General features: G+C 51.1%; 1 protein-coding gene across 3 annotated transcripts in view; it reads left to right on the forward strand.

Moving 5' to 3' along the window:
* The first annotated feature begins 12,490 nt into the window (after positions 1-12,490).
* The window catches only part of LOC119102483 (cell surface glycoprotein 1), a 45,475-nt gene continuing 41,687 nt past the window's right edge, over positions 12,491-16,278 (forward strand). For all 3 annotated transcript variants that reach the window (XM_037225858.1, XM_037225863.1, XM_037225871.1), the window contains exon 1: positions 12,491-12,695. In XM_037225858.1, the coding sequence (XP_037081753.1) occupies positions 12,594-12,695 (102 nt within the window). In that variant the 5' untranslated portion in view covers positions 12,491-12,593. The remainder of the gene's footprint in view (positions 12,696-16,278) is intronic.

Here is a 16,278-nt window from a genome sequence, read left to right on the forward strand (position 1 = left end):
GGTGGCCGGCCGAGGCGCGCATTTTTATCGGCCTTCAAGAACTGGCCCGGGAGTGTCTTCAATGCCTGATCGCCGAGAGGAACGTCGCCCGCCAAATCACGACTGAATATGGCACATTATAGGTGACAGCTGGCCTTGAATCGTGTGCTATCGCGTACACGTGCATGAGCTCGTGGTGCTCGGAAATCGAACATCAGCCCGCTCGACTGTCCGTTGCTCTGGGAGTGCGCGACGCTTGGCGCTGGCTGCACTTCGCCGCTGATCTGACGCTGCGCGTGAGCGCGGCACCGCTCGCCGTGTCCCGGCAGCACTGCAGCACCACCTGGCACACTGTGCAGCTGCGGCTGAAGCGCCAGGCTCACCGGCTGGGGAACACCTCCGGAGCGTGCCTGCTCCTGCGTACTGGCGGCTGTCGCGGCCGCAGCGACGCCACCCGCGGCCGGGCGCTTTGCGTTGAGGCTCATATTCCCGTGCTCCAGCACTTTGTCTTGTGGTGAAATACAGATGCTCTTGTGTGGAGGTGCATTTACTAATACATTCAAGCACATCTTTTCACGATATCGAAGCAGATCTCTTAACGCTAGTGAAGCGTATTTCAGTCATGTTGAAGTCTAGGACAACGAGCCACAGCATGAGGTCATGCGGGTTGACGTGCTGGCGGGTTGTTCCCGATGATGGTGAGCGGGGATAAACCAGGAGGGCGAAATAATACACCATGCAAATTGTGCGACTGATGCCGTCTGGCACATGGCACATCCATTCATGCATATTTTTTTGGGACGCGTGTAAACTCACTCATCAATGCATCTTATTAGAACAGCTCTGCTGCTTAATCCATTACAAGGTGTATATGCACAAAATGCTGTTCTTGTGTAAGTCGGCTCAAATCTGAGTATATTTACACATGGAGTACTCTTGTGTAAGGCCACTTGTGAGTACATCTACCTAAATGTGGCCCCGTGAACAAATCGACTCACGTCTGAAGAGATTTACACGGAGTCCCATTTTGAGTACATACACTCAGCAGCGGATGTAAGCAGACAAGCTTTTCTGTGCAAATGGGCTCATGGCGTAATATACACAGAGTCGCCATTCTGTGTAATTCCACTCTGTGAGTGTGAGTAATTCCGTGAGTGTGAGTGTGAAGGGGAATATTTCACATCTGAAGATATTGAGGCAGGCATCAGATGTCATGAAACAGACCCACTTGTTACTATTAATACACTTGTAGGCAAAAAGATTTCTCTGTTTAGCAAACATGCTCCTCCATACGTCATTGTTTGATTACGTCATCATACCTGATTTAGAGTCGGTGGACGGCCGTTATTTCTAGAAATCGTGCTTATGAACTCCATTTATGAACGTCTCGACCACTGTATTTGTGTCGGCCTTGATCGCTGCATTGCTCATGGATTGACAGGATTTGAATGACGATATTATGACGTCATAAGTGCCAAGGTGACCTGGAAATACTCTTCCCGAAATACCGTCCCCGTTTTCGCGGATCTGTAGCTCAGAAACTAGAGGGGCTTAGGTTTCAAGAAGGACAGGGCCGTGGACTGCACTGAAATGTTGTCAAGATAACTACTTGAGTTCACAGCCCCGCACAAATGTGGAACGCTCCCACGCAGACGAGCTGTTCTGAATAGATGCATTCAAGACGTAGTTTTATTTGCACTCATTCCTGATCGAAAATATCAGCCCTGCCTGATGATGTTCACAAGACCCTGATCTTGACCCAGACCTCAGGCTGCATGCGGCTATGCTGCTATGCACGTGTTATGTTATAGGGGCCGGTCTGCAAACTATAGCAGATTCTGACAACATCTCGTTCGGGTAGATGTGGAGCGTAACTCTTAATTTCAGGCTGCTCATCGATTTATTTTTTTTTGGGGGGGGGGCAGACATCACTGTATCGGTTCCATGACTTCATTCATGTGCTATTAAAAAGGTACATGCCTTCAGTCCTCGTGGCTGGCACACCCATTCAACTCCAAAAACGTCCGGGATTTGAAGGGCTGTTCAGGTGCGCGTTGGTGTTGCTGCGGTTTAAAATGGAGGTCAATGCGCATGCGCGAAAGTGGCGTCGTAAGTCTGACTCGATATAGACAGAAGCGCAATTTTGTGTAAGTCGACTCAAAACTGACGTGATCTACACAGGGAAACCATTTTCAGTAAATCGACTCATCGGTCGATAAATACGCCATCGATTTTTATCCACTCATTGCCAGGCTTCAAACACAGCAAGTGCCAGCCTGATGTTTTTAAAGAAAAAAACCGTTGCAGAATTTTTAAAAGCGTGCTCGTCCCTCTACCGGCTCTCAACGCAGTCGCCATCGCACCAGGCCTGGAGCACGACCGAAGCGTGTCCAGGCCTGGTGCGATATGTGTCTATTCGCTGATGCTAGTCGCCATCGCATCAGGCCTGGTGATATATGCGTCTATTCGCTCCTGGTTGTCTTCGGCCACCCGGTCGTTGCAACCAGGACCGACATGGCGGCGTGATGACTGCTGCACCTGGGGCACGCCCACAGCCTCCAACCACCTGTTGTTGAAACCCTCTGCCCTTTCCTCAACACCGCTGTGAGGGATTGCATGATCGTATGCGATGACCGACACAGAAGTGTAATATAATTTGGAGTGCGTTAGGAGGGCCCCCATCTCCTCTGTGCACATCTTCCGAAGCTTGACCGCGACGCTCGTGCGGTTTGGCTTTGTGCTCAAATGTCGCTGCGGGTTCGCCCGGTCCTGTTGTTGGTCTTCATCAGCCATGAGAGTAACGGGTACACAGGGTCACTGGCTATCATGAGGAAACCTCGGTACCCCCGGCGCGCATGGATCCTTATCCTAAACAACATGTGTTATTTACCTATTCGCCTCCGCTGAATAAATTCCGAAGGCAATAGAAGCGACGCAGCCGACAGTCCTTGCGAGTATTTGAGCGCTGCCTGTGTTTTAAGCGCGACAATGATAACTAGCAACAGCGTTATTTTTTTCTTGAAACAACGTTGACAATATTGCGCGGACATAAATATTCAAATCAAGCATCTGGAAACATGTTTACCACCCAGCCTACACAGGTTTTCCCAGCTAACAATTTCTTGTGGCCCTGGCTGGGCACACTTGTATAGCAGCACGGTGAGGTCTGGATCCTGCCAGGCCTCACTGTCTTAAATTACAGATAAGGGATTAAGTTGCGGATTAAGCTGCGGTTTAAGATAACGGGCTAAGCTGCGGCTCTACCCAGGAACCCAGCTTGTACCAGGCTGGGAGCTTACCGTGCTTTTTGCCGCAAATGTCGTTGCAGGATGCCAGTGAGATATGGCGGGGCTCGGGCGGATTCCCCAGTCGGTCTCGAATTATGGCGCAGTACTTGGTAGCGGCCGCCCCACAGTTGCGTGTATGCGGTTGGTGGTGACCCGCAGCTCGTGCATGCGGGTGGTGGTGACCCACAGTTGCGTGTATGCGGGTGGTGGTGACCTACAGTTCGTGTATGCGGGTGGTGGTGACCCACAGTTGCGTGTATGCGGGTGGTGGTGACCTACAGTTCGTGTATGCGGGTGGTGGTGACCCGCAGTTGCGTGTATGCGGGTGGTGGTGACCCGCAGTTGCGTGCATGCGGGTGATCATGTGGGTATTGTGGGTGTAATAACGCGAACACATAATATGTAAATTCGGAAACGAAGTCCGAGTGGGATAAGCCGTACAAATATCTAGACCTGCTGACTGCGTGCTTGCTAGGACACTTGTTGTCAAAGTAGAAATGCATGAGGCAAGATTATGTGAGCTCAGGCATCATGGGTATTTAAAGTATGCACCCCCAATATGGTTAGGGCAAAAGAACGTATGGGAAAGTACGCTCGGCTGAAGTGCGTACCGAATTGTTTGCAATCACTTATACGTGAGGCATAAAGTTCGTATGGTGGAAGTACGTTCGCCAAACTTCGTACTCAAAAGTTTTTAAGCAAATGTTCTCATCGTATAAAGTGTGCATGAATATATCCGTACTGATAAAAGCTTATCAGGACAAAAGTTGGTGTGAAAAAGTTGGTATCCTTAAAGGACGCACGCAGTTATTCGTAAGCAATTAAACGTAAGCAAATGCTCGTAACGGATACGGCTACCTTAGCAAAAGTACGCACGCAAACGTTAACGAGCAGCAAGGGCATAGGAATTGGGGTCCGTGGGTGTCCCCCCCCCCTCCCCAAGAGAATTTCCAATGACTCTGAACATGGAACTTATGGCGGTGCGTGGGGAGAATTGATGTGGGAATAATGAATAGTGCTCCTATGGGGAGTGTCCCAGGATAGATCGACCACCCCGGCACCAAATATATGCACCAGGGCCCCTATGCGCCGTCAGCTCTAAATTTTTTTCACAAATTTGGTTTCCGGGAGTGACCTAAGGTATAAATTTGAGTGAGCACTTCTAACTTTTATCAGGCGTACACGTTTAGAAGTAACACTCTCGGGCTATACTAAGTCGGGTACAAGCAAGGCCCTACTCGAAGGGGTGCATGAAAGCGGATTTGTCACCCTCTCTGGATTCAGATTTGCTTTACGTGAGCAGTCGTACACCGCTTGCCACCTGCGCGCCTGCCCGCTACACTCCACAAGCGAGTTGACTCTCGCCACGTCCACCAGCTGACAGCACAGGCGCGCTCAGGGGGGGGGGGGGGGGGGGGGGGGGGGTCAGGCGGAGCCGTTGACAAAGACGTCGTCGGGACGATGGTTAAAGGAGGAGCACAGCACACTCGGCGGGTAATTCCCGGTAAATAATTTACTTCTTGATGTTTTAAACCTCCAGTCCTCTCCATCCCAGGCTCACCTTGTAGTAACCCAAATGGGTACCCACAATGATCAGCTCCATCAATTTGCTATAAACTAAACTATGGATTTCTTTTTTCTGCTGTGAGACTAGGGTTAAGCACATTGATTTAAGCCATCATTTTCCGTATGCATAAGCTCTGGGTGTTTTCAAACGCCTCGGAAGGCGACATATCAATCGTGCTCATCCTGGGATCCATTGATCGTTTCACATCCACCACTTTAGACTACCAGGCTTAGTGGTCACTTGCCTATCACTGGCTCGGTCAAGAGTTTCTTCACCATCGGATCTCTTGACCATTTTACCACGTCCAAGGGTGGCTGGCTGAATGCGAAGAGCTAGAGTGAGCGTCAAGTTGGCCGCCCTGGCACCTTAAAATCGAGTGAGCTAGAGACACCAAATTCAAAGTGTAGGTAGGCCTGTGCGTGAACTCACGTGCCAAATTTTAGATCCCTAGGTCTTAAACCTCGGGCCAGATAAGGTCAAATAAGGTCAAACTCTAATTAGTATCCCAAGTGCCTTCAGTTCTCCCCATGCAATCACCTGTAACCTAGATACAGTTTCGATCAAAAGGTCACTAGTATTCATCTCCGGTCAATATCTCACTTTACCTTCATAAGGTCAAGCTAGCTGAAGCTATCGGGCTGTTCTAGTGTTTCAATTTAGATAAGCGTCAAGTATTACACTAGGGAGCGTTTTCTAAAAAAAACTGATCCGGTCATGTCAGATCACCGACCTTTATAAGGTACAAATAAGATGACTGTATACCGTTCCTTTACCTATAAATTCGAAATAAGCGTCAAGAAACCCATAAAAGCAAATCTGTCCGTGACAAATCAGTTTGCTTTTGACCTCGGTCTGACCTTCATATTTCAACCAAGTCCATGCAGTGAGTCGCAATCCTAAGCTGCTTCCTTGATGTTTACTGAGCTATCTCAAAGTGCAGCTTGTCTAACATCTGTTGTTGCATCAGTTGGAACGATTCCCTATGAATCGCTTTCGCTGGCAACCATGGCTTAACTTTTACCTATCATAGGCCAGCAATCTTACAATACCGTCTATCTTTAAACTAACGATCATCTATTCCATTGCCTATATTTGCAATTAAATTGCGCGGCTATGCCTCGCTGTTCCGAAGTTATTTCGGAAACACCTTCGGGATGCAATTGGCCCCACCTAAGCGCGTATCAACACGAGCTCGAGCTAATAATGCGTAGCTTTAAGCGACTGAATAACGGATCTTTTAGTGTAACAAACTGAATGTACCTTGCAATGTTAGTGACCTATGGCAGGTCAAAGTCAGGCCATAGTTGTTATCGAGGGCCATTTGTAGGGAATGGTCAATCCGACGCGATAACGGAGTATCAGACCGAGCAATATATCTGAAATAGATTATTAGGTAATAAAACATGGATTTAGCATTTCAAAACTCATATACACTAAGATGATGGCATCAAGTCGATGCCAGCAGTTTGTTTTGCATTATACCGAACAACTGCATTTTAATGTTTCTTTACCTTTGGGAGGGAAAAAGTATATCTTTGCGGTCGTGCAGTTAAGTGCAAACACTACCAATATTTTAACAGTAATATGTTTACCCGCCTTGTTTGTCTTGATTAAAGTAAACAGCCTGCATGGTACCTGATTGTCGCGCCGTTTGTTCTATTATGATTTTCTTGGTCTTTGCTCTCTACCTGCTCCTTCGCTGATAAAACAAACTTTTTCAGGATCCTCACAATATACAGCGCCATCTAGTTACTACAAACTACTTTTATGGTTCCTAGGTGGCAGCTTATGCTCACAGGCCTGATAAGTGACCGAGATCGTGTTCCCTTCAAAACACACGCATTACTCATTGCTATCCTTCGGGATGCTGGTTGGAATGTCGTGGGTTAAATCCAGCTATCAGCGCTCTGAACGTTCTAAGACACATGGCCCTTACGTCAGCTTCAGGAGTTAACGGCAGGGCCCCGCCATCAAATCACTGCCACACAGTGATGCAAGTTCTTCAAATAATTTTGGGTAGAGATGGGAGGACAGCCACAAGGGACAATGGATTAACAGACTACACTGGCCATTATGCCTCCCTCACTCGCTGCTGCACCTTTAATCCTCGCACTCGCGCAGCCAGTGCCACTCACTGGTGCAAGCGGCGGCCATCAGCAAGGATGCGAGTTGGCAGCCGTTCTGAAGTGAGCCCCGCCTGATTTGGGCGTACGGTTCGTGACAAAGGTCCCTGTGCAGGGTAAGGCTCGTTAGCGGAGGTCTCCCACCATGGCTGTGGAGCTGCTTCACCAATTACCTATATCTCCAGTCCATATCCGTAAAATGACCGTCTGTGGTAAAAAAAAAACTCTAATCCAATCCCCCTGCGTAACAAAACAGGCGCATATTCACATAACATTACTAGTTATAATGATTAGATCTACGGAGTAACACAGGCACAAAACAATAATAATGAGATGATAAAATGGCACGTCAAAGATTTATGAAACAAGCAAACTTATACTCTGCATTACTCACCTGCGTCGTGAATATACCGGCAGTTGAGTGTTTCCTTACCTGTGCGGTGATGGTGTGCTGGAGTAACTTGGCTGCTGCTTAGGTGAAACACTCGATAAGTTATTTCCCGTTAGCAGTTTGACAAATGCAGAACTTGCCAAAGAAGCCGTGGACGTAAATGGACTTGTGAGTGTTTTCTGTCTGCTGAACGTCCCATGTCTGACCTTACCTGCTTCTTTGGTAGCTTTTTCTTAGTTATCAATGCTCGAAGTGCCGGAAATACTATAACGCGTAAGTGCAGTCTCGCAGAGCCAGCTTTGAGCTTTCATGGCTGGGGTCTAGGGCTACAACACCAACAACAACCCATTAGCCTCTGCGAGCAGCTGAACGGAGTCGCGAAACGATCAAAGGGTCTTGTATCGGAAGCCACCAAACGTCACTGAGGTTCGGAGCTCCCAAGATGCTTAAACAACATGAGAAGGTCAGAATGTCCAAGATTATCACCGAGGTGACAAAAAATATTACATGATGATGCAGATGAGGCGAGGATTAATACCAAGGTAATAAGATACCAATAAGCTAAGATGCACAACTAAAATTGTCAAAGGTATCTGGCATGATACGATTTAAAATTGTATTCGGCCTAGAGTGTTCGCGTCTGCAATGATCCGACAGTAGCCTGCGGCGTACATGCAGCTGGATGTCCTAGCCTATTGACATTGTCATCCCCTCGAGCCGTCTCGGTGGCAATTCCTGCCAGCTGCTCTCCGTACCAAATGGTCGTGGGTGGGTGCTCTGTGGTGACCTTTGACCTGTGCTTAAATTCGCATCTGTTCGTGGACCTGACAACCAGTCAACCCTGGCCGGAGCGTGGACGAACGGAAACAACCCGACTTTACAATGGGTAGCGAGTTCGAACGCTGCAAGATGTTTGCAAGGTGGCCAAAATGCAACATGATCGGTGGTTCAGAAGCATCTAATATGAATAGAAAACTGACAGGAGCTACAAGCGGTCATTAAAGGTCCGATACATTCAAAACTTTCGGGGTGCCCTTCTCAGCATGACATCGCCAGATGGTTTGGCTTAAAAGCCTTCACGGTATGGGTAAGACCATGGGTACACACACAGGCTGGGTTATCGGCCGTGCTCTTCCCAGGTGGCAAAAAAAGAAATGACAGGTATAGGGTATGAGTATGGGTATGACGTTCAATATATGCCAACGAGATACTTTAAATTATGCTACGCAATGCTATGTGTCGTGCTTCTCTGAGTTACCGTTGATCCGTTGGCTTCATCGTACTGTTTTTGCCAAAGTTGTCTATCAAAGCAGAATCATAGCTCCAGGCGTAAAGGTTAGCAATCCATTAACAATGTAGGTCTCGGACAATATTAGAGGAGAGACGGCCGGCCGCCCGGTCCGCTGTTCCATGAGATGGACGGCGAGAATGGCCACCACACAGCTGCGAATCACAAGATTTGTCGCTGAGCGAGGCGGGCAGGGGGAGATTGTGCTCAATAAAGGTCCCGCCATTGGCTTGCTAAGCCTAGGGGGGGGGGGGGGGGTGGGTGATAGGTCTCCCTTTATCATATTATGGGAAGGGACATAACCCCTATCTCATCAACCATCTTGCAGAATAAGTATATGACTAGTACAAATCCTTACTAAGGAGCCCCTATCTCCGGTTTTTACCATCATGAAGCTTCCTCATACCGGCAGATTTGCATTGCTGCAAATACTGTCCGATGCTACTATGATATCCAAAAGACGGTATTCCTCTATAGTGGTCGAGTATATCTAATGTCTTCCGAGCCGCCGTGCTTAGATTTAAAGGCCGGCTAAGCAGGGGATTTCAACATTTTCATGTGCCTAGCGACCTATGAATGTCACACTAATGTACGGCATTAACGGCATCATCATATCTTTGAACAATCGCCTTTTCAGCGGTTTTGGTGTGATTTAAATTTGATATTGAATCAAGACAGGTTCTCGCCTGGGCTCTGTAAGGGGATGGAAATCCACTTTTGAACGAAGTGACACGATTTTTTTGCACCTTTTATGTGATTTATTTGTACACGGGCGCATTTTAACTTTCCCAACAGGTCACTACACTGGCCGAATTCAGTCTTGGGTCAAAATCTAGAAATTTTAACCCCATTACTCGTTTATGTGAGACAAAATTTGGTGAATACCGCAAAACTCTCCCTTATGCGATACATCTGCGTTCACCGGTTTTGCTGCATTTTTTAGCATTTCATGGCCGTATACTTTGTAGCGAAATGGCTTTAAGCGCGTATTCCGCCGGCGGCTGCGGCCGGAACTAAGTGACTGGGTCCGTGTTCCCTGCAGCAATGCCTATCAAATACAGTCATAATATTCCGTAAAATGCTAAGTGCATTTGCGAGGAGCATTATGCCTGCAGATGAGACAGCATTAATGTCCTTACTCCGCGTAGACTAAACAGGAGAGTGGAGAGACAGATGTGATATTTCGGGTCCATGCCCTTATTGAAATGAATGTTCGCTTCGATAAAGGTATTCTGCCGAAATATTCCATTTGTGTCTCCAATCTGCTGTTTATTGTACGAGGAATGAGGTTCTTAATGCCGTCTCATCTACATTCGTAATATTCTTAATATATTTATATTCCTGAAACTTACTGATATAATGAATCAAAGCAGTTGAACAAAGCGTCTTATTCGTAATTAACTTGGTAAATGCATGAAAATAAAAAGCAGGAGTTTTTAAATCAGGTCATTTGACTTACCTCTTGCTACGTAAAACAAATACAGAAAGTCAAGGGGATTGTGGCCCCTGAGCGAAGAGGCGCAACACTGGGCACTAGGTGATTTCACAGGAATTTAGTCCATATTCGCAGGACTTCGTATGACATTTGGCATTTGGTCCCGTTAGAAAAACGTTTGCTTTGTGCCTGAGGAAATGGCTCTGAAAATTTGGTGGACATTGCGTCATTTCATATTCACGATGTGCTTGAAATTCTTTAAGGGAGTTGACGAATGCTCCCCAATCACACCAGTCGGACACGGGTTACGCCGTACAGGGCATGAAGGCATGCAAGTTGGCAGGTTTTGCGTTTTTTAGTCTATAACGTTGTAGCGTGTCGCTCATGTAATCTAAAGATCCCCTTCACCCGTTTCTTCCTTTTTCAAGATCGTTACCATCTTATTCCTGGCGGCGCGAAAGCTGCGCATGCCAACTGTGGCCGCCGTTGAAGGGCGACATCGCTTCAGCGGCACATGGCGCACGACATAAAGAGCGCTGTTTGTGGCGCGATATGGTAGCGACAGATGGCGGTCATGCTGGCTCATGCTGCGGGCGCAGGGCGTTTGAAGGTGGGCGGCTCTTGTGGCGCCGCTCTGAATGTGACCAGACCAAGATGTGCCGGGGACGCACCCGCATACGTACAATAAAGCAGCAGCACCAAAATGGCGGCTTCGAAGTGGTTAGAATGAGCCGTAGTCATGTAATGGCTGTTACATCAACCCTACGGAGGCGTGCAGGAGCAGCGCCGCCGGAGAGGCAAGAGATCTACCGGTCCCGATTTACTAAGGGGCACATATTTCTCCCCTGTCCGTTCTCCGCAATGTGGGGCACAACCCGCGGGAACCCACCCATGAAGTCATCGGGCTTCTGCGTCCTCTCATGACCCTGCCAGCCAGCTCAACCACAGCTGTACGCAGACTCCCTGCGCACGACAGCGACTGAAAACTTTCCCCGCGTGATGATGACGTGTAGGGGGAGTGACGCAGCACCAGCGAGTCACGAGCATCGCCGTCACCTGGGCGACTGAATCCAGCTGTTGCCGCAGTCGCTTTGCCAGGATAAGCGCGTCGCAGCAGAGAACGTGTGCTGTTGCCGCAGGCGCTTTTGCCAGGATAAGCGCGCTGCGCCAGAGGGCGTGTGGTCGCGCTTACGGCTGTACCATAAACGTCGTTAGTGCAAAACCGGGACCGAGTGTGCGAGCTCTATGATCCGCACACTGCGCGCCGTTGGGATCATTTCATTACCACCGTAATTCATGGTCAAATTTACTTCCACTTCATGTTTTTCTATGGGCAAACAAAGACGTAGTTGAATGGGGCGGTCAAGCAACAGCGCAGCTCTGGGTTAATAATATACGAAATGGTATCATGGTAAGCTTTAGCCACTGGAAATACATTGATTTTGAAAATAGAGAAATACTGTGATTTATACGCTGATATGGCCAACTGGCCTAGATGATGGCTGCAAATGTCTCCTTAACATTGAACTCATTGCAATTCCACCTAGTGAGTGGGCATCAAACGTTTTATCGCAGTTGCAATGCTTTGGACACATTTGGGCAAGGCTGTTTTTGTATTAAGTTTGAATCGTTGCTATCGCGGCCACCACATAATTTTATTATTGTATTGAAATTCGCATTTAAATCCAATTTTGAAACGCTGGCGCCTATCTGAGTGTGTCTCAAATGCCAAGCAACACCACCAGTGATAAGATGCCACTCTCCCATCATACAACCATGAGCAACAATTCCCCTGTCTGTTTAACGCCTTGCTGCTAAAACGGCTTGCACCGTGTTCATTGGTATAACGTACCACACGCAGCTTGCAACAATGCCAGCGTTCGACGCTCCGAGCGGCTCTCCCGACCGCAGCGCTCCCGGCTGGTCTCCGTCCAGCGACATTTTGTGAGGAAGACGGATGTGGAGCCACCGTCTCTCGCCTCCAGGCCTACTAACCCTACATCTCACCGCGCGCTGTCAGTTGTGTATTTGGTGGGTGGGAGCTCCCCGCCGGCCGGGTGCCAGGCTCGGTTGGCAGCCGGCCGCCCGGTCCGGATCCTGTGTTGACTCCGCCCTGCGGGGTCCGCGGCCGTGACCCGGGTCGCCGCCGCGGACCCCGTCGACTCCGACGTCGCCGTGCTGCACGCGTGACCCGCGGCGGCACCCGCGCCGCCCGCGCGAACCCGAGCCGTGCCGGCAGCGGCGCTGGGATCCTTCCACATCGACTCCAGCGCTCGGTCGTCGTCACGCGGGCGGCCGTTCCAGCGGCGGCAGGGCGGGGCACCGTTGGCACCGCGTCTGACCTGTCGGCCCGCGCGGGGGGAGGGAGGGGCGACTATTTCGGGCCGCACCGCTGCAGCGGGGCGCCGTCCGGCACTACCCGCAGTCACTCGGCGGTGGTCAGACGCGCGCCAGGTCACCGGTCAGGCGAGGTCAGGTCGCGTCAGGTCGGCTCAGGTCAGGTCAGGCGTCTCGGTCGGCACCATGAGCTACCCACGCTACTCCAGCAGCTACAGGATCGCCAGGGATCCGGGCGGCACCACCTACTACACCAGCTCGTATGTCACACCGACCTACTTCTCCCCGGTGAGTCCCTCCGCTTCAGCACCCACCGGCAGCTCGCTGGCATGCTCTCGACAGACAGTATTGAACAGAAGTCCCCGGTGCGGTATGGCATGCATAGTTTCTCTGTCACACAATGTATAGAATGCAGAGTAGAGTTCTGCCAACGACCGGTTGATTTTAAATGCAAGTGAACAAAAGATCAAACTGATCAAAAGAGCGTGTACCTCCGCGAGTTTCACAAAGATCCCTTGATTGACCTCACACTTTTAGCATCTGAAAAACCGCTGAGGTGCCAAATATCACTTTCAATATGCAATGGGTCTGACGCGGAGGGAAGACAATTCGAATGACAGGATGAATGAAGAAAAGCTTTACGAGACGTTCCGATTCTTTTTGTTGTCATATCTTGAGTGCCGTTTAATCGTCGAGCTCAGAATCATTCAACCCCTAATTTATGAGAACGCGCTGGGTGCAGCAGCGAGTTGATAATATATATAGAGCTCTTAACGAAGAGTTCTATTCGAACAGAAAAGACACAAAAAAACAAATGCCGTTCAAAATCAGTCATTATGGTTAGCAATGCCAGCTCAAAGCGGTGCCCGAAAACTCAACGCTCGCACCGGTCCTCGCCCGGCAGCTGCGTGAGGCTGCTCCCAATGACGGTCGCACGTCGTCAGGGTATCACCGGGCGTAGACCTGAGCTGCGTGAGGCTGCTTCCAACGACGGTCGCACGTCGTCAGGGTATCACCGGGCGTAGACCTGAGCTGCGTGAGGCTGCTCCCAATGGCGGTCGCACGTCGTCAGGGTATCACCGGGCGTGGACCTGAGCTGCGTGAGGCTGCTCCCAATGACGGTCGCACGTCGTCAGGGTATCACCGGCGTAGACCTGAGCTGCGTGAGGCTGCTCCCAACGACGGTCGCACGTCGTCAGGGTATCACCGGGCGTGGACCTGAGCTGCGTGAGGCTGCTCCCAACGGCGGTCGCACGTCGTCAGGGTATCACCGGGCGTGGACCTGAGCTGCGTGAGGCTGCTCCCAACGGCGGTCGCACGTCGTCAGGGTATCACCGGGCGTGGACCTGAGCTGCGTGAGGCTGCTCCCAACGACAGTCGCACGTCGTCAGGGTATCACCGGGCGTGGACCTGAGGCTATTCAGCAGCATCCCTTCACCTGGTTCTTGCACTAGAAAATTCAGATGTTTAGTGACAGGAGCAGGCAACTGTGGCAGCACGCATACAGGTATATTGGCCGAGTTCTACTCTGCGTGCGCCACGCTCACTAAATCCCACATGGTGCTGTCACTTACCATTTACTTATTTCCATACACCTAACTGCTCGACTATGGTCGGGGTGGTAAAAACGCTTGGGAAAGTACGAAAGGAAGGAAACGTACGGAAGTACGAAAGTCACGCACTTCTCGCTGCACTGTGTTGAGGCAAAGTAACGCCAGATATGACTTCCAGCTTTGCTGGAAAGACGACCCAAACTTATTACAGCAGCCAATGACAAAGGCAGACAAACGAGGTCTTCGCTTTGGAGTCGCACGCTGCATCGGAGACAGGAGTGAGGGCACAATACATCACCGCATATCTAAGTAACGACCAACATCCGCAGAACGTGTGTCAGAGGGCGCCTCCTGCAGGTGAGCTCTCTCGGCCTCTGGGGGCGGCTGAACTCTCTCAGCCGCCGGTCACCGGAGGGATGTCGTGCCTCACATGCTCAGCGTGACGAGCTAGGCCGTATTGAACCTGTCAGTTGAGCATTAGCAGCGTGCCCACAAGACGGACTAAGTCCGTCGGGTAGGGCACGCTGCCGACGAGCCGACTGTCCAGAGTGTGTCGTTACCGGGAACGCTGCCGACGAGCCGACTGTCCAGAGTGTGTCGTTACCGGGAACGCTGCCGACGAGCCGACTGTCCAGAGTGTGTCGTTACCGGGAACGCTGCCGACGAGCCGACTGTCCAGAGTGTGTCGTTACCGGGAACGCTCGCAACGAGCCGACTGTCCAGAGTGTGTCGTTACCGAGCACGCTCCCGACGAGCCGACTGTCCAGAGTATGTTGTTACCGGGAACGCTCCCAACGAGCCGACTGTCCAGAGTGTGTCGTTACCGAACACACTCCCGACGAGCCGACTGTCCAGAGTATGTTGTTACCGGGAACGCTCCCAACGAGCCGACTGTCCAGAGTGTGTCGTTACCGGGAACGCTCGCAACGAGCCGACTGTCCAGAGTGTGTTGTTACGGGGAACGCTCCCAACGAGCCGACTGTCCAGAGTGTGTTGTTACGGGGAACGCTCCCAACGGGCCGACTGTCCAGAGTGTGTCAATACCGAGCACGCTCCCGACGAGCCAACTATCCAGAGTGTGTCGTTACCGGGAACGCGTCCATCTGTCCCCACGGACAAATGCCCCAGATGCGCAGCTAAGGTCAGAGGGCAGAGGCAGTCATGCCGGCCGACACACGCACGCAAAATGGCCGTCGACAGTCGACCGACGTGGACGGTCCGGTAATGAGCGAGATCATCCGTACATCCGCGGTCGGCTCGGTCACGGAGCTGGTGGGGTGCGCGACGGCGGCAGACGGTGGTGAATCACCGTCGGTGCCACCGGCGCGGCGGCCGTCGGTAGGCGCCGCCGCCCCGAGACGCGGCGGGCGCGCGCCAGCCCGCGCCGCTCGCGTCCTCCGGATCGCCACAGAGAAGAGCCGCATGATACAGAGAAGAGCGCCGTCATCCGTCAGAACACGTGTCCGGCTGCGATCCATGTTGCGGCGGCCGCTGCTGAATTATGCAGCCGGTCGTGGGTAATTATGCAGCCGGTCGTGGGTAAATGATGGTCCACGAGTGGCAACTCGCATTAGGCGCAACCCGTGCCGCAACTGAGGTCTGGTCACATGGAGAGAGGGGTTCCATCGCCTCTCCCCTGGTTGGCCGGGCCGCGGAAGACAGAGCCGAATGCGCGCTGGTTGTCGCTTGTCGGTGCAATCGCTTGTCGTCGCTTACCACCTCCAGACAGTAGCACGCCCTGCCCTGGAATTCCAGTCGGCCAGCGCGTCTTGAACAGCGTCTGTAACACAACCAGCGGCGGGGTGGCCTCCATATTCTCACCAGGTCTGGCTGGTTGCCAGGCAGCGCCGCTGCCAGGCGCGGCTCTGGCTTTGGCAGCCCAGCGTCGATGCATTTGCTCCAGGCCAGGCGCATCGGCGGCCATTTTGTGAATCGAACGTTTCCATGCAGTATGCAACATGAAACCGAAAGTGCTTCATTGGGCATTGATCGGCAGCTTAATCTGTGCGGCGGTCTTAAATGCTAGTTGATCAGAAACTGGCCGTTAATTGAAAAACAATCCCTTTAGGCCCATGGTTAAATGACAGTGAGGTCATTCGTGGCTGAGCATGATCGTAGAACTTGAGCGCAAGGGCTGAGGTCGAACGGATTCAGTTTGAATGGGTAAAGCTACAGCTTCCGTCAATTTAGGGGCTAGAAAAATGGTAGTGCTTAGACAAGGGCAAGTCAAAACGCTCAGCAGTGACGTCCCGCTTCCTTCCTTTGCCTGTTGAACATACATTACGGTGTCTCAGCGTTTCGGCACGGACACTGCAGTG

The sequence above is a fragment of the Pollicipes pollicipes genome, unplaced genomic scaffold (assembly GCF_011947565.3).
Source record: "Pollicipes pollicipes isolate AB1234 unplaced genomic scaffold, Ppol_2.1 Scaffold_2555;HRSCAF=2994_pilon_pilon_pilon, whole genome shotgun sequence".
Classification (NCBI taxonomy): Eukaryota; Metazoa; Arthropoda; class Thecostraca; order Pollicipedomorpha; family Pollicipedidae; genus Pollicipes; species Pollicipes pollicipes.